At 39.7% G+C, this 27,453-nt stretch overlaps 1 protein-coding gene across 7 annotated transcripts in view; it reads right to left on the bottom strand.

The window, feature by feature from the left end:
• The window catches only part of LOC124134123 (A-kinase anchor protein 13-like), a 265,224-nt gene that overhangs the window by 151,485 nt on the left and 86,286 nt on the right, over positions 1–27,453 (bottom strand). For all 7 annotated transcript variants that reach the window (XM_046498796.2, XM_046498804.2, XM_046498801.2 and 4 more), the window contains 2 exons: positions 17,022–17,312; positions 12,984–13,173 (listed from right to left, as the gene is read on the bottom strand). In XM_046498796.2, coding sequence (XP_046354752.2) covers positions 12,984–13,173; positions 17,022–17,312 — 481 coding nt within the window. The remainder of the gene's footprint in view (positions 1–12,983; positions 13,174–17,021; positions 17,313–27,453) is intronic.

The following is a 27,453-nucleotide window of genomic DNA, read 5'->3' on the forward strand; positions in this document are numbered from 1 at the left end:
ACTACTCAAAAGAAGTTAGACAACACCTGATTCTTTCACGTTACAGTCGCTCTGTCATGACATGACATTAACTATACCAACATGAAAAAGTCACACGTTCTTGATAATAAAACAAAGTTAACATATTTCAACGAAGTGATTTTAGAAACACTGCAAGAACCCTATTGTCTGGCAAAAACACACAGCCACAGGTAAACCTAATCGCATTTCGATATTTTGAACTGTTTTCAACTAAAACTGTCAGGATCTTACGGCTCATGACCTTAAATATAGCAAAGTTCATCTCACTTGACCAAGTCACACAAAGCTTTCCATTTCCAACGCCCACCAATCCAGATTCAGAATAAGCCTTTTCCCTTCCAACTCAATAGGATTGTCCTCCTAAACAGAATCAACCTTTCATTTTTAGATCAAAACACTGCCTGAGAAAAAAGTCTGTCCAAAGAATTGCGTGTTTCATCGTGTAATCTGGAAAGATCCATTTCACTGCATCAGTAGCCCGAACAGCAAAGCCCTCCATGGGCAACTCTTACCTATTACCTGATACTCTGCTACAGGTGAGCGATCAATTTGTTAATTCAATAATGCCACAAGCCAAGTATTTTGTAGATTAAACGGAAAATACCACAAACCTGCTGAAAAACAGAGCATCTCTTACACAAGGAACTTGGTCAAAAGTCTGCACATACTCCACAAGCAACAAAAGTGTGAAAATGAAATAGAAATAGCCAATAGCCAGAAAACAACTTTTTTCTGTGATTCTTGGGAAATCTGTGAAATAATGACATGGGGTATGTTATGATAATGTGACAACTCATTTTTCATGAGCAAATATTTTTGGAATTGCTTTCTGTCAAAACAAACCAAATTGAACTTTCCACCTTCAAGAACCAGCCTATTCTTGAAACCAAAAGACACTTGCATCAGTTCATTGTAAGATATTTCCAAACATCAAACGCTTTAGCTGTGACTTCGGTTCATTGTCACAACAACAAAAATTCCTAAATTTCAAGCACAAAACAATTGGACAGTGTTTGTGAAGCTGTCAATGCAGATAATCATGACAAGCCCTCCTGCTCTCATCCCCATCAAGTTGTTGTCCCAACTACAGTCACGCATACATGTTAAGTGTTAAACCCATCCTTGCAATTCTTTCTGACTTTTTCCAGAGCACCCAAACCACCAGAATTTCATTTCCCATTGTTACAAAGGATTAAGAGATCAGATGCAGGGATGGTTGACGTGAAGATGTCCCACATCAAAGCTGAGAATGGAACATGATGGTGCGACCCAAACACTGGCAGTCATGTCAGATTTGGTATTGATTTGTGGTGACTTAACATTGTCGCCTGTGTTTAGGGAATGGTCACTTTTCAGCCAAGTTTGTTGATTTGGCTGTTTATTTTGTTGATACTCTTTCATCCTTGGCTAATATTGAGGTTAACCTTGCAAAGAAAGAGACTCTCTGTTTTTTCATAACAAGATCACCAAGAGAGGGCTAAGTGCCCAGGTGATGCTTCAATACATGGCCTCTGACCACAGGAATCCTCCTCCTTTAACATCACATCTGAACAGTTGGAACTGTATTAGTTTTTAAGGACGGTCAGCTTGGGGATGGAATGGAAGTTGGAATTGATACAGGTCCTGGACACTAAAACCCGTGATCAAAGGAGTGGTCACAGCTGACTGACCAAGGATCAAAATAGAGATTCAAACAAACATATAATGAGGAGAGACAAGCATACATTCCTTGCAATAAGAAGAAACAGGCTTCCATTCCTTGCAATAAGAAGAAGCAGGCATACATTTCTTGCAATAAGAAGAGACAGGCATACATTCCTTGCAATAAGAAGAAACAGGCTTCCATTCCTTGCAATAAAAAGAAACAGGCATACATTCCTTGCAATAAGAAGAAGCAGGCATACATTCCTTGCAATAAGAAGAAACAGGCATACATTCCTTACAATAAGGAGAAGCAGGCATACATTCCTTGCAATAAAAAGAAACAGGCATACATTCCTTGCAATGAGAAGAAACAGGCATACATTCCTTGCAATAAGAAGAAACAGGCATACATTCCTTGCAATAAGGAGAAATAGGCATACATTCCTTGCAATAAGAAGAAGCAGGCATACATTCCTTGCAATAAGAAGAAGCAGGCATACATTCCTTGCAATGAGAAGAAACAGGCATATGTTCCTTGCAATAAGAAGAAACAGGCATACATTCCTTGCAATAAGGAGAAACAGGCTTCCATTCCTTGCAATAAGAAGAAGCAGGCATACATTCCTTGCAATAAGAAGAAGCAGGCATACATTCCTTGCAATGAGAAGAAACAGGCATACATTCCTTGCAATGAGAAGAAACAGGCATATGTTCCTTGCAATAAGAAGAAACAGGCATACGTTCCTTGCAATAAGAATGAGGAGAGATGGACATACATTCCTCTAAATGAGGAGAGACAGGCATACATTCCTTGCAATGAGAAGAAACAGGCTTCCATTCCTTGCAATAAGAAGAAACAGGCATACATTCCTTGCAATAAGAAGAAACAGGCATACATTCCTTGCAATAAGAAGAAACAGGCATACATTCCTTGCAATAAGAAGAAACAGGCATATGTTCCTTGCAATAAGAAGAAACAGGCATACGTTCCTTGCAATAAGAAGAAACAGGCATACATTCCTTGCAATAAGAATGAGGAGAGATGGACATACATTCCTCTCAATGAGGAGAGACAGGCATACATTCCTTGCAATGAGGAGATGGACATGCACTCCTCGCAATGAAGAGAGAAAGTATCAAACCAATGCTGTATACCTTAAATGTTCTCTTCTGGGGTGATTATAATTGATATGGCAATAGCTGGCTATTGGTTTTATCTCACTTAAACAATCGAAATGCCTCTTACAATATGGAAATACCACTGACAGCATGATTCTTTGTGAAGGGCACTGATAACATCCTTTAAAATAGCATACCATATTACCAACAATAACACATAAATTAATAATCAATAAACCAAAACATGGCATATCTAAAAACAAGATTAAAGAAGTTAACGTTATCAATTTCAAAAAAGAAATCCATATTAAATATTACTTTTTTGTCATCACATTAAGCAAAAAACAATGGGAGTCATGAATCTGATGTTAATCTGGTCTTCATGTCATATTTTAAATATCAAATAAAACTGTTCAAAGGATAAATTATTATATCTGATAAAGATCACACAGACTGTGTAATGGGTAGATCCTCATTTACATCCTATCAAGACCTCACTAGACTAGATGGGATCAAGACTTCTATTCATCAAAACTAACAGCAGTGGTTTTTCCTTTTTTACATTTTCTGTCATGTTATGCTTGTTTGATGTTCTTGAATGTCACAAAATGCAGTTACGTTTAACTGGTGTCGCAAAAAGGTCTTTAAAACACCGTTGAAGTAAATATGATCGTCATCTTGTGATTGCACGATGACATTACCCTCTTGGTGTACACACTGTGAAAAAACAGTTCCTTCTCTGAGTGGGTTAGTGTTCGAATAAGTGTGTGAACAGTGTCTGAACTATAGACATACTGGAACAATGTATTGAACCTTCACTACAAACAGATTGTCTGAACTATAGACATACTGGAACAATGTATTGATCGAACCTTCACTACAAACAGATTGTCTGAACTATAGACATACTAGAACAATGTATTGAACCTTCACTACAAACAGATTGTCTGAACTATAGACATACTAGAACAATGTATTGAACCTTCACTACAAACAGATTGTCTATACTATAGACATACTGGAACAATGTATTGAACCTTCACTACAAACAGATTGTCTGAACTTCAAACAAACATCAGTGATAATCATGTTGTCTGAACTTCAAACATACTGGAACAATGTTTTGAACCTTCACTACAAACAGATTGTCTGAACTATAGACACGCTGGAACAATGTATTGAACCTTCACTACAAACAGATTGTCTGAACTATAGACATGCAGGAACAATGTATTGAACCTTCACTACAAACAGATTGTCTATACTATAGACATACTGGAACAATGTATTGAACCTTCACTACAAACAGATTGTCTATACTATAGACATACTGGAACAATGTATTGAACCTTCACTACAAACAGATTGTCTGAACTATAGACACGCTGGAACAATGTATTGAACCTTCACTACAAACAGATTGTCTGAACTATAGACATGCTGGAACAATGTATTGAACCTTCACTACAAACAGATTGTCTATACTATAGACATACTGGAACAATGTATCAACGTTCACTACAAACAGATTATCTGAACTAGACACCTTCTGGAACAAAATATAAAAACACAGCAACAAACAGATTGTTTGAACTAAAGACCCCCAGGAACAATTAAGCAAAACTTCACTACAAACAGATTGTCTGAACTAGACACATTCTGGAACAAAATATCAAACCACAGCTACAAAAAATATCAGCACAATTACAAACAGACTCTCTTGGTTACAGAGTCATGTCAGAAAACAGTGGAAGTCACTGAAGACAGCCGATGTACAAATGGACACAGCAAAACTGAACCCTGTCTCCTATTCAATATACATGTACTTGTCCCAACACTGCCACCTACCTTTCTCCCGCACGCCATAGATGGTTAGCCATCGTTAATATCGGCACGTTCATCAAACTGTTCACTTATAGACTGGCCACAGGCACAACCATAATGCTCAATCTGTGAAACTCCTCGTTATTAGCGTTGTGGATCTGATTGGATTACACCATGGTCCCTTTCTGTGGTGAGAATATTGGTATTGTCTCCTGCCGGAAGCTAGCCTTCACCACCGTCTTATCTTTAGAGAGTCTTAACTACCAATACTGCCATCTGAGACAACGGCAGTAGGACTGGGACGGCAACCAATCGACCTTAAACCATTATACTCATACCATATCTGCTAGGTAAGACATGGCGCTCGGGCCATCCTGGGTAAACATTAATAATGACCACGTTTCTTCCACGGTAACCATTAATCTGGTTTTGATTTGAAATAAAAGAATAACTATTCTATCTTGGGTGATCTAAATCTGTATTTTCTGCTGAACATGCATAATTGGCCTTATTACTGATGTAATTGCATCATGGGAAGGTTTTCAGAAAACTTACGCTGAATCAGTCATTTCTGATTGAGATCACTTACTTAATTAGCCATCTTCAATAACCCTAAGGAGTCACCGTGACATATTTCTGCTTCATGGGTTTAAAGTAAGTCTTCCAGTCTGAGACTAGCAAATGTCTTTTTTGGACTTAGTTCTTTCATCTCTCCATTAAAGGTATATACCAATAATACCTTGTGATATGAAGATGTACTTCTCAGTGTGTAACATTGCCTTTATCGATGCTTGAATTACATCAATTAGCTTCAATGTTAAATAAAAACAACAATAAAAAATTGTACAGCAACTAATACGGACAAATGTTGAAGTAAAAACATTCCAAGTAAAAAAATGTAAAATAGCTGTATTTTTTCAGAAAATCCAAATATTGAAATCAAACTTTGCACTACACCTTACCTTACTAGGTATAAAATGTGTTCACCAAGTTTGAAAAGAATTTATGTTGTAGTTTTCGCACAGATAAATGTCCTCAGAAGGACAGATGGAAGGAAAGAAGGATGGAAGGATGGATGGACTATATACCATTATAGGTAGGGGTATAATAAAGGTTCTGTCTAATGAACTGCAATAACATGTAACTAGTCTGTAAGGGGTTCATAACACATTCTTAACAGTGTAAGAAAGTACTATCCACAAGGCAGACATTACAGTACACTTAGTACCCTACCACTCATTCAAACACCAGTGAGCAAGTAAGAGAGAGAGAGTGAGTGAGTGAGTGAGTGAGTGAGTGAGTGAGTGAGTGAGTGAGTGAGTGAGTGAGGTTTAATGCCAATTTGCCAAGAATGTCAATTTTATCATGGTGTATAGACTTAATTTTGGTGGAAACCTACCCAGGTGCTGGTTGTCTACAGTGACCACAGATACCTATGGGTATGGCTGCCGTCAAATCAAGGAATCTATTCCTCACAACACATTATTTCAGTTTTCGTCCCAGGCTGGAGATTAACCAGACTGAAGGAGTTATACTGACCGGCTCTAATTTGCCTAGAGCATGTATACCAAGTCAATATACCATTATCAAAGCAGGCAGTGACTGATTAAACTACCTATCATTATCCGATTTATCATAAGAATGTCAAAACATAGTACATCACAAATTTGTTCCACACCTTTACCAGCTGAGCCTTATAAGTAGAACTAGGTGCTTGTATCTTACTCATGTGTAAAAGTCAATCTTCAATATTGAGACTGCATCTCGGGCTCAATTTCAGAAAAATCTTGCATCTCCTCAAGGTCTACTTTATGTCTTGAAACCCAAATATACAGCCTGATCCTGTCTACTGATCTAGCCAAACTGTCTCCCTGAACTCATCTAGCAGAGACTGTCTCCCTGCCTGTACTTTGGGTCATTCAGACACGATTTTATCTCTATAAACAATAATAATATATCAGCTCTGTCTATAGCCTTCACAGAATATGAAATTTGAATGTTGAACAAGTGAAAAAGATTATGTTACCGCTATTCTTAACACACAAATATTTGTTCACTGGTCATGCTGGATGAAAGTAGCCTGCCAGTCCTCAAAATAAATTATGTTGAAAATATTTGTTTGACTCCCAAAATGTATGTTTTGAAAAAAAATATTCTATTCTCAGAGTTCACCAACACAATTATATAATCATAAAATTTCAGTTACAATATTATTTTACAATCTGAATTCAATACATCACATTTCAAATTTGCAAGAAAAAGCATCTTCATATCTATCCCTCACAACATAACAATAAATATCACCTTCTGATTACCTTACAAGGTATATAGCATTCCGATACATTACAAGATATGTATCCTTCCCATACAACATTACAGGATATATATCCTGCCAATACAACACTACAAGATTTATATCCTGCCAATACAACATTACAAGATATATATCCTGCCAATACAACATTACAAGATATATATCCTGCCAATACAACATTACAAGATATATATGCTTCTGATTACCTTACAAGATATACATCCTTCCAATACACAATTACAAGATATATATCCTTCTGGTACAACATTACAAGACATATATCTTTCTGATACATTACAAGATATATATCCTTCCAATACAACATTACAAGATACATATCCTCCCAATACAACAGTACAAGATCTATATCCCTGCATGCAAAATACTAAGACATATTCTTCAATACAACCCAAGAAGATATATATCCCTTCACGCAAAATAAGATTATATATATATTCCTCAATACAACATGGAAAGGTACACATCACTTCGGGAAGCATCAAAAGATATATATCCTCCAAAAATAAAAAGATATATATATCTCCTCCAAACAACATAAAATGATATATATCTCACATACAACATTGAAAGATATACATTCTTCTATACAACATAACAATATATGCATCCTTTAAACACATAAAATACATATCCTCAATACAACATAGAAAGATATATATCCTTCATACACATGAAAAGACATATATTCCTCTATACAACACAAAAAATATACATTCCTCAACATAACATAAAAAGATATACATCCTCTATACAATATAAAAAGATATATATCCTCCAATCAACATAGAAAGATATATATTCTCCAAACACCAAAAAGCATACATACATACCTCCAAACAACACAGAACATTCGCATTATGGCCAGGGTAGGAATCAGGTGGCAGGTCAGCGGAACTAACTCCTTGCTAACATGGAGTGATCCAAGAATACTACGTCAAACAATACCAAACATCAAAAGTACATCCAGCAAAACCACACCTAAACCTCAGTCCATTTGCCGACTGAATCTCAATCAGTAGTTACGTTAAAAACAATTTCTCATGCTGAAGTTATCCTCAGAAAGCTCAATCCTCACAACCTCAATATGCACCTTCTTGCCCAAACCTTGTTTTCAGAGTCACCTGTGACTGGCTGCCACTCAGTATATGGGAAGAAAAACACAATCCAAATACAGTGCACAATTTGTTGTTGATCACCAGCTTGTTAAACTTAGTAAGTCGAGTAATTATAGCTCAACAGAAATAGCCCCTACATATGTAATACAGGGAACTCCTTCCACAATAAGCTGTGGTACGATCACACAAATATATATCCGAATCGGTTAACAACACTTTCGACACTACACAGACTCAAATTTGAAATCACTAGAATCAAGTGGCAGTGTTTGTATGATTACCCATAATGCTTTAGGGGGAAGCGAGAGCCCATTGTTTCCTCACTGTCTGTCAACATCAGTAACAGGAATGCAAACAGGATTCCGTTTGACGAAAAGATTTGCATCTCCGTGTCAATCACAGCATGGTGGACTATGCTTGGCTCCAACACACACTACACTGCACAAGTTCCGCTACCAATGCCATTTCAATAAATCGGTCACTCCTGAGATGACTGGTTCCGGACGTACAGATACAAGTTCCGCTACATAGATCGTGAAGCACATGAACAGATAACAAACTGTTGTCATCACAGACATCGAAGTACCACGCGGCATGAAGTACCAATAACCCAAACGTCAGTCACAGGCATACAGGATACATGTGTTTAAATACAGTAAATAGATGGCAAACTTTTCAATAAATAAGGGGGACGACCATTTTCTCTGTTCACCCCCTATATCATATTAAATCTTCCTGGTAAAATGTTGTCAGTCGAGTATTACAGGAAATATGCATATCTTGCACTTTTAGCAATATCCTAAAAGATATATAAAGATATATAAAAGAGTACACATTTGTTGTGAACCGTTGTAAACCAAAGACTCACTTTGTAATTTTTTATTGCAAGCTTCCATGGTCTTGGGTTCAAGTGTTGACAGCAACACATCTAACTGCCTTATGCATAAAGCATTCAAGATGACTGTACTTATATGGCAATGTGCATGCATGCGTGTGTGTGTGTGTGGTGGTCGTGGGGTTGTTGTTGTTGTTGGGGTTGGGGGTGTTGGGGGGGGGGGAAAGAGAGAGTGTGTTTTTTTTGTGTGGCTGCTGGTACTATTGACGGCTTGATAGTCCTAGACCACTGAGACACCATGCCACACAGTTTAACTTGGACACTTTCCTCAAACACAATATACCAACTCAGAGCCAACTACTACAGGCAGGGTAACAACAAGTACTGACTTTTAACACTTTTGGGTCTGACAGAGCCAGGGATCAAACCAGTGACATTCTGCTCCCAACATGACTCAAACCCTTCCTAATCCTTCCGATTTGTACCAGGTATGACATCAATGAGTAAGTGAGTGAGTTTGGTTTAATGCTGCTTTGAACAGTATTCCAGTTATATCATGGCGCTTCAGTTAAATGTGGGTGACATGCCCCCAACACCAGTTGTGGCATGTGGTCCTGTGCACAGTGCACAGGTAACAAATTAGGTGAGAATCCTTCGATGGGTGACTGTGTTCAACAGCTTGGCTCTTGAAAGTTTCCGGGCTTTGTTCCTGCCCCACACTGAAGCACATACAACACATGAAGCGTCACCTTCGGCAAGTGAATATGTTCGAATTGTGTCTCTGTTCACCCAGCAGTGAATGGGTACCCAGTAGGATGAGATGGCAATGTAGTCATTACTCAACCTTCTAGCGTCTCAGAGGTAGCTCGGTTGTATACTCCCCAGGGAGAGTGAGTTAGTGAGTATGGTTTTACGCCGCTTTTAGCAATTTTCCAGCAATATCACGGCGGGGGACACCAGAAATGGGCTTCACACATTGTACCCATGTCGGGAATCGAATAGGGTCTTCGGCGTGACGAGCGAACGCTTTAACCACTAGGCTATCCGACCGCCCCTCCCCAGGGAGAAGAGAATGATGGTTGAGTGCACACTGATCCGGGTGACCAGGGTAATAATAGCACTCTGAGCATGCCCCTGGGTTTAGTGCAACAAAGATATACCTATTCTTATTCTTATCAATGCAGACATTAATGATTTTTGGTTTGGTTTGTTGTTTAACGCTGCACTCAGCAATATTCCAGCTTTATGACGGCGGTCTGCAAATAATCGAGTCTGGACCAGACAATCCAGTGATTGATATCATGAGCATCGATCCATGCAATTGGGATCGATGACATGTATCAACCAAGTCAACGAGTCTGACCACCCGATCCTGTTAGTCGCCTTTTACGACAAGCACAGTTACCTTTTATGGCAAGCATGGGTTGCTGAAGACCTATTCTACCCCGGAATCTTCACGGGTCAGACATGAATGAACTCTACCATGACCCAAAGTGACTGATAATCTTCCCCCATGGGTGTTGAGATGACATTCACGGAAAGAGTAGACTCTGGATGACACACTTCCACATTAGTGGGATGGTGGGTAGCCCAGTGGTTAAAGCACACGTTTGTCACACGTTGAGTGAAGCCCATTTCTGGTGTTCCCCACCTTGATATTGCTTGGATATTGCTAAAAGCAGCGTAACACCTCACTCACTCACTCCACATTTGAGATATTTCTAACTACATTTAATTACAAAACAAGGCAACTGAATATTCACAGGAGATTAAAAACTAGGAATGAAGACAAAGTGTCTCTTATTTCTACACCTTGTACTGGTAGCCAAATGTCAAGATCGTTGCCTTCCCATGAAAGGAATGAATGGGGAAGGACCGAAGTACTTTCCGTCCTATTCACTAACAGCTTTTTCAACTCAAAACACATCAATCATAGCAGTTCTAAAAAAACATGTCCACCCTTTTGACATTCTAATAGTTCCATCATGAAATCGGGTTCAACAAAATAAAACACCAACATTGATAAAAATGAAACTTCTAAATATTCATCACATTTTGCAAAATGCAATAATCTTGAAAATACTGAATTTCATGAATCGGAGTTTGCAAAAAAAATATGAATAGAAGAAAGCCAAAGACATTTCATAACAAGCACCCAATGACACCAAAGGCTGGTTCAACTGGCATCAGAGAAAATACTGCTTTGCCAAAATCAGCAACAATTCTCAATGCAACATCCCCTTAGTGCAATCACACTTTTCATCAATAGAATGTGCAAATCTAGAAACCCGCAGTAAATCAGGTATCTGTTGGTTACCATCACAACAGATTTAATGAAGGCACCTTGATGTACGGACGGAGCAAACGACCAAATGATACAAGGACTCCCACAGTGTGATAGACAGATGTGACAGGCTCTTGAGGAACTCATTCACTTCCTCATCAGTGGAACCAGACACAATACACAGACTGGACTGCAGCGGAGTGAGTGAGGGGTGAGTGAGTGAGTGAGTGAGTGAGTGAGTGAGTGATTGAGTGGGCAGGGCGGGTGGGCAATTGATTTAGTTGTTGGGTGGGTCGGTGAGTGAGTGTTTGAGTGAGTGAGTTTGTGTGTGAGTGAGGGTGAGTGTGTGAGTGAGTCCTCCAACATCTCATTCACTTTCCTGCAGAAGAACCAGATGAAGTTATGTTTCCATGTGGTGAGTGAGTGAGTGTGTGAGTGAGTGAGCCAACCTCATTTACTTCACTGCAGATGAACTGATGTTCCGTGAGGGGACTAGTGGTTGAGTGAGTGAGACTTACACAGGGTAGGCTTAACCAACAACCAGACACAGCAGTGAGTCTGGTTTCACACAGCTTCTAACCACATCCGAGTGGGTGTCACCACAACGTCACATACTGTAATGAGTATTGTTTATGACACTTAACAATATTCCTCCCACATTTCTGGTAGATACTGCAACTGGGTTCACACATTGTCCAGCAGTGGGGAATCAACCCTAGATCTATGTCATCACTAGTGAACGCTTTAACCACTAGCCTACCCCCGCACCAGCACAGCAATTACCATCTCTCCAGCTGCATACAAAAATGTCAATAAATCCATCAGTTGTTCAGACTACTTAACTCAAATTACCCACATAGAAATACAAAATCCTTGAGAGCTTCATAGAGAGGAGACAGAGAACACTGACGCCACCTGCTGGCATGTCCACATCAGGATTTTAGCATGGCAGGAAGCCACCAGATCTACCAGTACACACAAAATATCTGCATTGTCTAAATATTGTTCCAAACCTTACATCGTGTTTTGTTCTTGGACATGACCAGCCTCAGCATGGCTTATAATCAATATCATGCTAGTTAACGTTTGTCTGAACTAAATACTGCACAGCTGAACAATAGAGTAGGGTCAGTATTATCCCAGAACTGAAGAACTTTCCAACTATTTCCAGCAAACCTGAGATAAAGGGTAGCAAATTTCACAAATATAAAACCATACAAAATGGTTTTCAAAGTCTTGTACTGTAATAAACATCAACATCATTTTCAGCCAATTATAAGAAACCCAAACAATCTGTGTGGCAAGCCACCACACAGACCAGAGTGCTACCTAATCATCATCATCATCATCATCATCATCATCATCATCATCATCATCACATTATGTGTGGCATCTCTTTTGTATGGCAAGCAAACACGCAGATCATGGAGCTAACCAACAGCCTCTTTATAACACGAGGGCTGGATTTGGTCTGGCTGATGTAATACATAAGGGTGGGGTGTCCGATATGCATTGAACTGCATGCAGATAGAAATGAAGTAAGCTGGGTTGGCCCAAGCATCCCTAATCTTGATGTCACCATAACCTCTTGTTGGGTCAATGGGTTAATAGCTGTATTGCAGGGGGTCAACATCATTATTATAAATAATGACTATTACAGCGTTTATTTCAAAATATGATAATCTGACAATATTGTGTAAATTATCTGCATCACGACTGACCCAATCAGGAAATTTAATAGCTTATTTTAAAATTAAACAAATATGCAGACTCTTTGCATCAGAGCAAACTAGAGATACTACCTACCCTGAGATAAGTTCGGCAACTTCCTGATATCCGTGTTCCGTGGCGATCTCAGCAGGAGTTTCACCGTGGCGATTCTTGATTTGAGTGGCAGTCTCTCCCCCTGGTTGCTCCAGGAGAAACAGGCTTACCGCCCTTAGGCCAAGGCGAGCCGCGAAATGAAGAAGTGTCTCGCGATCCTGACACAAATCATCTACAAATACAAAGTACTTTAAATGTAGTGGCGGCAAGTGAAATAATTTCACAGTGAAAAGTAAAGTCAATCAATGGGCGACTATAGTGAATCACCCTGTCATCTACACATGGTACAAAATCAGTCATGAGGAAGCTACAACCAGCCATATTGAAACAGGTACCATGAAACCCTGTCAGTACCTGGAAGTGTTCAATAAATTACTATTATGACATGTGCACTTGGGACATAACTCATTATTAGTGGAAGCCCAGACGTCTTCAATAGATTACTATTACGACATGTGCACTAAGGGACATAACTCAGTATTAGAAGAAGGCCCGGAAGTCTTCAATAGATTACTTTTACGACATATGCACTAAGGGACATAACTCAGTATTAGTGGAAGCCCGGACGTCTTCAATAGATTACTATTATGACATGTGCATTAAGGGACATAACTCAGTATTAGAAGAAGGCCCGGAAGTCTTCAATAGATTACTATTACGACATGTGCACTAAGGGACATAACTCAGTATTAGAAGAAGGCCCGGAAGTCTTCAATAGATTACTTTTACGACATGTGCACTAAGGGACATAACTCAGTACTAGTGGAAGGCCCGGAAGTCTTCAATAGATTACTATTACGACATGTGCACTAAGGGACATAATTCAGTACTATTGGAAGGCCCGGTAGTTTGTACTGCAGTACTCTGTATTGATGCATATTACAACAAATTGCCATAAACATACTGCGAGGTTTTGTTCCACTTCCGAATTGCTCTTCAGTTTTAGAAAGAAATAGGTTACACGCTTTTCCCATGTTGGTGATCATTTCCTTGACAAGGAGTTTGACAGCCAACTATAGTTACATTTAATCAAGGGAGGTAACACAGTGACAAACAGCAGTGCATACAATACATAAAATTCATCGGAGATTAGATCTTCCAGGAATACTTATTTTCTTGAGTATAGTGCACACTTTTTAAAAAAAAAACACAGCTTTGTAGAAGGGGGGCGCATTATACACAAAATAATGAGTTTTGATGTTTTTTAAACACCATGGAAAGATATGACCGTGAGCACGTAACACCGGAAATACAATGTCAACAAACCCACACTGAAGTACGCAAATTAATCATGTAATTACACTGTCTGGCTATAAAAAGTGTTCTTTGTATATCTGGACTTATGTATGTAACTTATTTCATTAATTTTATTCAAAATTCCTTTTAATATTGTTTTAATTAATTTCGGCGAAATCATGTGTGAAGCGATCGGAAGATCGCACAACTCACCATTATTAACAGCAACCACGGTCCGATTACCGCTATTGATGCCTTGAAACGAACATTAGTTGACAGAGAATGGATACCATACTTTGACTCATTAAAAGTCATATTTGTTATAGTTTGACGATTCTATGTCAACACATAGTTCTCGCGATCACGTGCGCGGGAGCCTTGACGTTGACTGGTCAGACTGGTTCCATGTGAAAAATGATAACCGGCAATAGTGATCAGCTGCTTCGCTTAGGGGTATTATTATTTAAAATATGTTTAGTGAAAGCTGCAACTAAATTAACAAGATATTGGGATATATTATTCCTGATAAAAAAAATATTTTCAGATACAATTTTTGCCGATCCTTGCATTAAAATCCTGTAAAGATATATCATTGGGTGTATCTTGACCGAATCACCGTTAGATTCCAAGAAAATGTGTGTACAGCTGATTGCTGTTTCCAGCTTAGTTTACGAGAAAATACACAAGGTAATCTGAATCCCTGGATGTAAAACAATGCCTAGCAGAACAACGAATACAATTTAAACAGTAAATAAACATGTCTGGTGATTTTTTATCTCAAATTTCGAATTTGTACTGACCAAGTTTCTCATCACCCGTTCGTTTACCGGAATTCGCTGAAGGGGTAAGTCTATGGTGTATTTTTTTTATGCGCTTGACATTCAAATTTCTTTTTCCAAAATTCTAAATCCGTTAGAGGGGGTTGTGTGCATTATACATGGATGCCCACTATACTCAAGAAAATATGGTACTTTCATTCATTTCGTCATTGATAATTGATAATAGCCAAGCCAAAGAAATAAACTTATTTTATCTGCTCCTGACACACCTGTCTGCATGATGATTACTGTTTGGACCTATGTATACATGGGGACATTATCAGTAGACATGATTCGTAACATGGACGACTTTAGTGGGAATTGTACTGTCCAGACTAGCAAGGTTTGACTGTATCTGGAGCCCATCTGATTGCATTCTATATATACATCAATAGCATGGATACCTTGCTACGGCTCAAACAATCACACAATGAAACATTCAGGAATTTTATGTTTGATAATCATATTTACTTTATTACATGTGCGTTTTAATATCAAAGATATAAACATTCTTTCCCCCTCATCATAACCTCCATCTCAAACACTATATTTGTCTACTATTTAAGTTTAACCATTCTGGCTCACAGGATTCAATATCACTCACTGACAATCATTATTATAACTGAAATTATTCGAACTCTGTGCACACATGGAGGCAAATGGAGGATTGTACAGTAGCTTCCTTCACTTTTCCTACAAATAGTTTTAAAAAATCTTAGTGATGAGTTGAGTTTGTGTTGCTATATATCACAAGTCACTCATCTAAAGCAGTGTCAGTTCAGTGTAACCCAAGTCCAAGGTGTTGACAGACCAAGGAAAAAGGTGCAAATCATGTGATCCAAACCAACCAACCAATGACCAGAAGGTGCTCCCTGGACTGGTCGCAACTCCCCACAACACATCGCAGGCCACAAGGACATCCATGCCCAGCTAATTCAACCCAGCAACAACAGATTTCTCCCAAGTGTTTTATAGAAACTCATTCTCCAGATATGGTTGTTGTTGGTTGGTTTGTTGTTTAACGCCGCACTCAGCAATATTCCAGCTTTATGACGGCGGTCTGTAAATAATCGAGTCTGGACCATACAATCCAGTGATTAATATCATGAGCATCGATCCACGCAATTGCGATCGATGACATGCATCAACCAAGTCAGCGAGCCTGACCACCCGATCCCGTTAGTCGCCTTTTACGACAAGCATAGTCACCTTTTACGGCAAGCATGGGTTGCTGAAGACCTATTCTACCCCGGAATCTTCATGGGTACTCCAGATATTGACATGCATGGGTGATGACCATCCGTCAATGTACCAATGCACTGCAACACATGTCCTAGTTTTATTAATATTAATATTAATATTAATTGTAAATAATAGTTTCTGATGGTATGTAAAGGTCAGAATGTTTTAGCTATTGTTGGTTAATTGACTCTCATAATTTATATTTTTGTTTTTATAAGTATCCCCTTTGTCAGTTTTATAAGCAACCAGGTACAATTAATAATACAGCTAATTCAAGCAATTTAACTATTATAACCAATACAACTTAAACTAATGATACAATTATTTCATTTGTTGTTTCATGCCACACTAAGCACCATCTATGGCAGCCTGTATATAATTGAGTCTGGTCCAGACAAACCAGTGATTGATACCATGAGCAACATCACCATGCCATGGTGGTACAATGACATACATTAATCACCTATGTCAACGGAATCGTCAGGCTCACTGACTTGGTTGATGCTAAAGATATAAATCACTGGATTATCTGGTCCAGACTGGATTATTTTCAATTCACCGTCATATAGCTGGAATACTGCTTATCGCTTCAATAAACAACAAACAAACAAACAAAACCAAGCCTGACAACTTGATCCATTATGTTACCCCGTAGACATGCAAATGGGACCCATTGTAACCAGTGCTATTAACCCACACAACTACTGTTACTACAGCTACGTACCTGTATCATCACCAAGTATATTCCAACCAATCGGAAGGTATATGCTTTTCAGGGCACTCACAAGTCTCTCATCCAAAGTAGACACAATTTCATTGGCTAAATCAAACTGCTCTGACTTGATAAGTTCCAGGTCATCCAGGGCATGAATGTTGTAGACACTATCTATGAGAAACACGGCCATGTGGTAGGCGGAGTCATAGTGGAAGTGGAAGGTGTCCAAGCAGATGACACACGTCTTCCCATCATGCACCTGGTACACACTCAGGCGGACATCTTCAGAAACACCATGCACTGGAAACAAAGAAGAAACATTGTAAACAATTGCAGCCAGAAACACACAAGCAAAACGTGAAGAGGTATGAGCTGTGACACTCTCTACCTCAACAGTTGTTTAAGTTAATGGCTGAAGTTTAGTTTTAAGATCTAAGTAACGTATTTCCCATAATAAATGTCTGGGCCACTTTAAACAATTTATAAAGGAGGTGCTTATTAAAACCACATACACTTTTGTGTTTACTGTAAAAAGATCTGCAATATGTAGAAGACAATACGAAGTGTTCATGTCAATTACAGACTTCAAGGGACTTTCAGAGCTAACAGTTTACAGTGTGGTCTAGAAGGGGGTGCCGAGATTTATACGGTGAATACAGAAAATGAAATGCATATGACACTGTACAAATGTTTTAATATTCAATACTGCTTATGAAAAAGTATAAGTTCACCAAAGTGCCATTTTGATTCTGTGACCTAGGTCTTCGGCACAACCAAAATCAATCAACTTAAGACCATGTTTAATCAAGTTATTGTGGTACAGTCCAGGAGCATTACATCCACTGATGGATCAGTGACAAGACAACCTGACAGGATTTAATACATAGTCCAGCAGATTGGACTGCATATGGAAACCAAGAAAAGAATGCACTTGTTGTACAGATGGTGGAAATGTTGGTGTTGTTGTAAAAAGCAGTCAGCAATATTTTTTTAATTGTTGTTTAATGCCTCACTCCGCAATATTCCAGTTATATGATGGGGGTCTTAAAAAAATAATCGATTCTGGACTAGGCAATCCAGTGACTGACATCATGAACATCAATCTATGCAACTGGGATACAAAGGCATGCATTAACCAAGTCAGACCAGCCGATCACATTAAGGGTTGCTGAAGACCAATCCAAAGAAATATAGCAATATTCAAGCCAAGCAATATTCATGGCAGACTTTATATATATAGTCTGGCCTAGAAAAATCAGTGGTCGATTTCATTAGCAACACCCCATGCCTTCGGGGTACAATGACACACAACCAACCAAGACTCCTGATCCATTCAGTCACCTCCTTCAACAAGCCCTCACCCAGGTCCCCATGGGGAGGAATGACAAGAGATGAGGAACGGACATGATGGAGAGATAAGACAGTGATTCTAGAAGAGCAATGAAGGGGGAATTTATAACATACTCCAATAAAATGAGTGAGTGAGTGAGTGAGTGAGTTTGGTTTTTCGCCGCTTTTCAGCAATATCACGGCGAGGGACACCAAAAATGGGCTTCACACATTGTACCCATGTCAGAAATCGAACCCGGGTCTTCGGCGTGACGAGCGAAAGCTTTAACCACTAGGCTACCCGACCACCCCCCCTCATGACTCAACAATTCAATTCTCTCAAATCACTTGGCAAAGCTATGCGTATGAAAATATGTCAGCCATCTTTATTGTTTTCCAAATACTGCCGTTGAAATGAGCAGTTCTATAAGGCCTGAATGACACTTGCCACATTGGAGAAAATCCTCGACAACTTTTAATCAGCATTATTCAACACAATCCACCTGACGCAAATCAAACTGTCAGAAAGAATTGATTCATCGTTTTTTACACTCTAAAATAAGACAGACTTTGATAAAACGGGCAGTCAGCAAAAATCGGATCATATTCCATTATGCAAAACTGGTTCTTCATGAAGAGAGAACTGTCAATCAGAGGTTGTCCTTGGTCGATACAATAATTAGTGCAGATCAAGTACAGACAAGTACTGACGTGCTGTTAGACATCTCCACACAGTTTATGCCAATTGGCCATCTCAACTGGACTCTTAACAAGCTTGAAAACACTTGAATTCTCAGACAAAAGTTCATGATTGTGTATCTATCAGGGTTTTCTCTCATGCTATCTGTGGAAGTACAATGACTCAAAATCAAGCCTACTATCTCAAAACTGAAGCAACTACATTTGGTTCAAGCTTGACGATGCACGTTTCTGCAGATAGTGCTTCAATTTTCTCCCAAACTGGAACATGAAACTAAACATTTGGTGTCTTCTTAATCAAACAACATAATTTCAAAATTTTATAGTAATGTATTTTCATAATCCTAAAAAGGTGAACCACAGGAAAAAATGAAGACATATTGTTTACCAAAAAATTAAAACCATTAATTTGATCACTTTTTCAAGCTGTCAAAAGCCTGCCCTACATTTCCCTTTTCGCCCCACATTCAGTTTTAGCTATTCCTATTCTGTAAATTAGGTTTCTATGCCACCTCATAACTAGTCTCTGTACAAATAATATTGGAGCGTCCATCTGGACATACGTCATCTGCAAGCAAGGCAGTCCTGTGGTACATCACATTAGCAAATGGTTAACTGGTAATGTGTCACAGTGTGACAGGCAAGACAAGCTCCAGGTTACAAGGCTCCATTTCTTGTCACACTGTCTAATTTAACAAACTCCAATTTCACTTTTTTTTAAATCATATGGTTACATTTCTAGAACAGATAGACAAAGAAGTTTTTTGAGTTGCTGTGAAGTGTGTGACCCTCAAATAGACTGCTGATGCAGTGTTAATGTTTTTAAAATTTGCTCAAAAACTATTTCGTTTGTTTGTTTGTTGTTTAACGCCGCATTCAGCAATAGTCCAGCTATATAAAGGCGGTCTGTAAATAATCGAGTCTGGACCAGACAATAAAGTGATAGGCATCATGATCATCGATCCACGCAATTGGGATATGATGACATGCATCAACAAAATCAGCAAGCCTGACCACCTGACCGCCTCATCCCATTAGTCGCCTCTTACGACAAGCATAGTCGCTTTTTACGGCAAGCATGGGTAGCTGAAGACCTATTCTACCCCAGATCTTCATGGGTCTCAAAAAACTAATTGTGTTCTTTAGGTGTTTGCTTTTGATAGCAACTGTTACTATGAAAAAGTATGTCATAATTAAAATGAAGATCAATAACTATGTTTATTAAAAATATTGTTTTCAAATAGACAATTCATTCTGAATATGCGTCACAAATTTGCTGAGACAAAAAAATCAACAAAAATAGCAAAGACAGGCCTCACCATCTTTAACAACAATGCCTTACTGACTCTTCAACAGACACAAGATAATTTGCACAGTATAAACAATTCAATATAATTTGTTTACAAATTGACAAAACATCTTTCTGAAGATTATGCATGAAATTTCTGAGAAGAAAAATCAACAAAATCAGGTCACAGATTCGTACACAACATTGCTCTTATAAAACTATGCCAAATAGTTAAATTATCACAGAATTAAACATCACGTCACTACCACCACAAATAAAGGTAAATCGGAAGCCATGACAGTCTTTATAGTGTACCAGGTAGGATCCTTGTTGCGTGAAGCGCCTATAAAATCCCTTAAGAGATATAGTGAAGATATACATACACTCAAGAACTACTGGTAGGCCAGGATAAGTTGAGTTGTGACCTGACAACTAACCCTGTATGAGAACAATTGAGACGTATCATGAGAGACAAGACCAGTGGCGATGCTAGCTTTTGACAATGCTCAGAGGTATTTGTACAATCCTTCTCCATGTGACACTTTAGGCCAATTCTCCGGCTTGAGAATGTATAACTTGACCATGCTTACCAAGCCTTGACATGTATATTTGTTTGAAGTTTACTTCCAGCAAACAAATTTTCGAGACTCCTGATATTGACTTGTCACATCGACCTCTTACTGGTCTTATGAGCAACATGTGTCCACAAGAGAGTAGTCAATGTCATCGTCATGACCTGCACATGCATTCACCCTCTCTTCCTGTAACAAACCTAATATGAAAGCCCAAATTCTGTCTCAAGGCACTTTGTGAGTTGTTCAACTTATCCTGGAATACTAGTAATGTTTATCCTCAACTGCTACACAGCATAGCCTTTCTCTCTCACAGAACACCTCTGGTATTTTCAACAAAATATTTTTATGAGTTTTCAAAAAGAAAGTATTCTACTTAAATATTACCAAGGTGAAATCAAAGTTTAAAGAGCCATAAAGACATATGGACTTGCATATTTTAATAGAAAAAGCCTAAAAGAATATATATACAGAACATAGATGTTGGAATGAACATATTTCTATAATCTACTAAATTCCCATGAAACACTGTATGCAGAACATAGATGTCAGAATGCACATGTATATCTTGTGTATCTATGAACTACTAAATTCCCATGAAACACTGTATGCAGAACATAGATGTCAGAATGCACATGTATATCTTGTGTATCTATGAACTACTAACTTCTAAATTCCCATGAAAGAGCTAAAATAAGTTCATTTAGTTTACTGAGTCAATATCCTACTTTTTTCCCCCATTGCTTGTCTTTAAAGTTTAATTCAAACATAACAGACCAACCCCTGCATTATTTACAACTGGTAACCATACAACTTACATTCTGCAAATGGAAAATGTCTTTAGAATGTCGAAAGGCTCGCTTAATTATCTAATTGTGTAAAATGTGACATCTAGATGAGAAGTAAATATTCGGCTATAACAGTAAATAACAGAACACTTCAGCCTGTGAGTAAAGATCTAACAAGCTTTGTTCTTCAACTGTTTCCATAACAGAAGGATGAGTCACATTGCCAGTGATGTGGACACAGATTAATATCTGTCCTCCCACATAACCACAATATCTGACTGTATGATTTCCTGATGAATGCAATACACACTCCCTCAGTGATTTCATAAAGGCACAGTGTCTACACTGACATATCCCCTACCACCTCACTCAGTGATCACATATCCCTTACCACCTCACTCAGTGATCACATATCCCCTACAACCTCACTCAGTGATCACATATCCCCTACCATCTCACTCAGTGATCACATATCCCCTACCACCTCAGTCAGTGATCACATATCCCCTACAACCTCACTCAGTGATCCCATATCCCCTACCACCTCACTCAGTGATCACATATCCCCTACCACCTCACTCAGTGATCACATATCCCCTACCACCTCACTCAGTGATCACATATCCCCTACCACCTCACTCAGTGATCACATATCCCCTACGACCTCACTCAGTGATCACATATCCCCTACGACCTCACTCAGTGATCACATATCCCCTACGACCTCACTCCGTGATCACATATCTCCTACGACCTCACTCAGTGATCACATATCCCCTACAACCTCACTCCGTGATCACATATGCCCTACCACCTCACTCAGTGATCACATATCCCCTACCACCTCAGTCAGTGATCACATATCCCCTACAACCTCACTCAGTGATCACATATCCCCTACCAACTCACTCAGTGATCACATATCCCCTACCACCTCACTCAGTGATCACATATCCCCTACCACTTCACTCAGTGATAACATATCCCCTACCACCTCACTCAGTGATCACATATCCCCTACGACCTCACTCAGTGATCACATATCCCCTACCACCTCACTCAGTGATCACATGTCCCCTACAACCTCACTCAGTGATCACATATCCCCTACCACTTCACTCAGTGATCACATATCCCCTACAACCTCACTCAGTGATCACATATCCCCTACAACCTCACTCAGTGATCACATATCCCCTACCACCTCACTCAGTGATCACATATCCCCTACCATCTCACTCAGTGATCACATATCCCCTACCACCTCACTCAGTGATCACATATCCCCTACGACCTCACTCAGTGATCACATATCCCCTACCACCTCACTCAGTGATCACATATCCCCTACCACCTCACTCAGTGATCACATATCCCCTACAACCTCACTCAGTGATCACATATCCCCTACCACCTCACTCAGTGATCACATATCCCCTACCACCTCACTCAGTGATCACATATCCCCTACAACCTCACTCAGTGATCACATATCCCCTACAACCTCACTCAGTGATCACATATCCCCTACAACCTCACTCAGTGATCACATATCCCCTACAACCTCACTCAGTGATCACATATCCCCTACAACCTCACTCAGTGATCACATATCCCCTACCATCTCACTCAGTGATCACATATCCCCTACCACCTCATTCAGTGATCACATATCCCCTACCACCTCACTCAGTGATCACATATCCCTTACCACCTCACTCAGTGATCACATATCCCCTACAACCTCACTCAGTGATCACATATCCCCTACCACCTCACTCAGTGATCACATATCCCCACAACCTCACTCAGTGATCACATATCCCCTACAACCTCACTCAGTGATCACATGTTGTCTGAACAGATATCATGTTATCATGACAAAAATGTTGTCCCATGCAATCTTTAGTTTGACTTGTACCATATGTATTTTTCAGTTGAACAGTTGACTTGACCTTGCATGTATTTGTGACCGGTGACCGGTGGAGCAGGACACGCACACCTTTTCATGGACACCTGGTATCATCAGTGATTCATAAATACATCGACTCTACTTCTAGCAAAGACTTTGTGTGGCTATGGAAAGGGTTTTGTCCCTTTTATTTTATTTACATATAAACAAGGGATTAAATCATTTCTTTTTTGGCTTGTATGTCGGAAGTTTCAAATACATAATGACCTGTGAAATATAATCACAAACACTGGCAATGTTACAAGTGACATCAGCTTGGGATGCAATGATACAGAAGGTCACAGCGTAACGCACGGCTTGAATCTTCTCTCTGTACGCTACAATATTGTGGACTGAAACAAACACTGAACCAAAACAGACAGTACCATAGTCCAGTGTCAAAACCAACCCACTGGTGAAGTGATGTTTGTCAGTAACATTACTATTGCATGTCATCTGTCACAAGATGTGTGGGGACATGCCCTCGAATCTCCATACAAAGACAAACAGGTGGACTGAGGGGGTATTTAAACTCCAGCAATCAAAACAAAAGGCAAATATGGGATATTGGGGACCACTTCTGCCCAAGAATCCCCAGAGCAACAAACATGGGCTACTGGGGATCTATTCTGCCACAGAATCCCTACAGGTAGACAAGCATGAAGTATAGGGGATCTATTCTGGTCAGAATCCCTACAGGTAGACAAGCATGAAGTATTAGGGAACTATTCTGGTCAGAATCCGAACAGAGAAGAACGGGGCCTCTTACAACAAGCATGGCCTGCTGGGAACTGCAACAGAGAAGAACAGAGCCTCTTACAACAAGCATGGCCTGCTGGGAACTGCAACAGAGAAGAACAGGGCTTCTTACAACAAGCAAGACTTGCTGGGAACTGCAACAGAGAAGAACAGGGCCTCTTACAACAAGCATGGCCTGCTGGGAACTGCAACAGAGAAGAACAGGGCCTCTTACAACAAGCGTGGCCTGCTGGGAACTGCAACAGAGAAGAACAGAGCCTCTTACAACAAGCAAGACTTGCTGGGAACTGCAACAGAGAAGAACAGGGCCTCTTACAACAAGCATGGCCTGCTGGGAACTGCAACAGAGAAGAACGGGGCCTCTTACAACAAGCATGGCCTGCTGGGAACTGCAACAGAGAAGAACAGAGCCTCTTACAACAAGCGTGGCCTGCTGGGAACTGCAACAGAGAAGAACAGAGCCTCTTACAACAAGCAAGACTTGCTGGGAACTGCAACAGAGAAGAACAGGGCCTCTTACAACAAGCATGGCCTGCTGGGAACTGCAACAGAGAAGAACAGGGCCTCTTACAACAAGCGTGGCCTGCTGGGAACTGCAACAGAGAAGAACAGAGCCTCTTACAACAAGCAAGACTTGCTGGGAACTGCAACAGAGAAGAACAGGGCCTCTTACAACAAGCATGGCCTGCTGGGAACTGCAACAGAGAAGAACAGGGCCTCTTACAACAAGCAAGGCTTGCTGGGAACTGCAACAGAGAAGAACAAGGCCTCTTACAACAAGCATGGCCTGCTGGAAACTGCAACAGAGAAGAACAAGGCCTCTTACAACAAGTATGGTCTGCTGGGAACTGCAACAGAGAAGAACAGGGCTTCTTACAACAAGCATGGCTTGCTGAGAATTCCCACCGAGACATGTGTAACTGTTTATGTGTATTGCTGTGGAAATACTCCATTCCTTCATTCAAAGCAACGTCCAACTTGATTCCTTGCAAACCTCAAAAAGTATAATTGAAAGAAATATCAAAAGACATCAGTCAGCAAATCCCTGATGTGTCTCCAAGGACCACGAAGAAATATTAAATGTTTTATGAGTTAGCTCTAGAAACGAAACACGATGGATGCATGGACGGAGCCTGTTTCTATATTCCCCGCAAATTTTTAAAACAAAACATAAAAATAATGACAAGATGTCATAGGCCATTAATGAAAGTGTGTCTTCTGTTCATCCATCACTGCACAACCTCACATGGATAATGTGGACTCCAGCTTCCCCGTGACTACAATCAAGGATATCGGGAACAGAAGATATCATAGCCCATGGGTATCACGGCCTGGGACCAGTTATAATATTGCCATTGCGATATAAACATCATTCAAGTTCAATCATCTGAATCATGCAGAAAATTGAAACCCCTGTCATCAAATGCAGATTTGAGTTGGATTTTATTTCAAATCCAGATTTAGCCAGCTGTGATGATTCTCTTTGATTACGACTTGCAGTCCAGTTGATCAATATCAGAAACAACCACGCCGCTCAAGATGCCAGCTGACGAACATCGGCACAGTCACTGGACAAAAAGTCTCGAACTATCGGTTACTTCCTGCTCGATTTCCCATGTATACATACACGAATTGCGTCAACGTCACAGTCGACGTCACTGACGAACATCACAGATCTGTTAAATACATTCCTAGTCAATACTGATTTGTGCATTGATCATGGGGACGCACTGTTTGACGTAAAGTCATTGTGAGTAGGGGGAAGGGGATCCTCTCCTTGACCTTAAACGTCATTGTGGGGGAGGAGAGGGACCTCCATATCTCCATATCTGACAAAGTCTGAGTGTGTGTGTGTGTGTGAGAGAGAGAGAGAGAGAGAGAGAGAGAGAGAGAGAGAGAGAGAGGGAGAGAGAGAGAGAGAGAGAGAGAGTGAGAGAGAGAGAGAGAGAGAGAGAGAGAGGCAATAAGGGGAGAGAGAGGGAATAAGAGGGGAGAGAGAGTCTTTTATTTTACTCACTGCTGAGAAATCCTCACCTCTTTATTTGACATAGTCATTGTAGAGAAGCCAATATTTCATGTGGAGAAATGTAGCTAATGCGGAGAAAGCCCCCCATTGCATAAATGGGGTGGGACACGTCTATTTCATTTGAAGGCATTGTGGGTAGGTGTGTGGCCACCTCCTCTCTATCTAAGAAATACATGACGAGTAGGAGTTGTTTATTGTATGATACAACGACCACGATTGTTTCTTTTTCATATGAGATATCAACATTATGTACAGCCCCTTTAAGGATGATGACAAAATGTACAAGCTATAAAAATATTTATCCGTATTTAAACAATGATGACTCCCTCAATAGAATCCAACCGTGGCAATGTCGACAAGTCCATTTTATGCACAGGTTGGTATTTCCCGCATATTCTCACAATCTTTATGTTAATTACCTGTACCTTTTCTCCCCATACCGATTGTCATATCTCTCCCACTTTTGGATGCGATCGTTCGGCCATCACGTTTATCTGCGTTGCCCAGCTACATCTATGGGGAACAACTCAGTCGACACTCCCCTCTAAAAAATAACGTCATCCAATGACATCATCTAGGTGCGAGCGCATGTTCGAATCTCCAGAAGTGACATACAAATAAAACAATGTTTTATCGTGAAATAAACCATACTTCATTCTTCATTGTTCTTTGTGATTTATCTCTCATATATATCCATATGAAAGTGGGAAAGTTACATTATGCCTATTGTTTTCTTCAAGACACTATGTAGAGGGGAATGTCCGAGTAACTCTCCATTCATTTAGAAATAATGGAGCAGAGGCCCAATATTTTTAAGGAATGGAGAGTTACGAGGATATTCCCTTACTTAAAACTCATCCCTACTTTTACACTTTGACAAAATATTCTGTTGTGGAAAATATTTGAAAAGTATGCCAGAACTCTTGGTTGTCTGTATTAATACTGCATGAGTTGCCCTTGTGTGATGCACGTGCACCAAGCTCTGTGGCAAGCTGACTTTTACAATGCATGGTACACGGCTCTTCATAA

Source organism: Haliotis rufescens, unplaced genomic scaffold, assembly GCF_023055435.1.
Source record: "Haliotis rufescens isolate VD_foot unplaced genomic scaffold, xgHalRufe1.0.p SCAF_1, whole genome shotgun sequence".
In the NCBI taxonomy this organism is placed as follows: domain Eukaryota; kingdom Metazoa; phylum Mollusca; class Gastropoda; order Lepetellida; family Haliotidae; genus Haliotis; species Haliotis rufescens.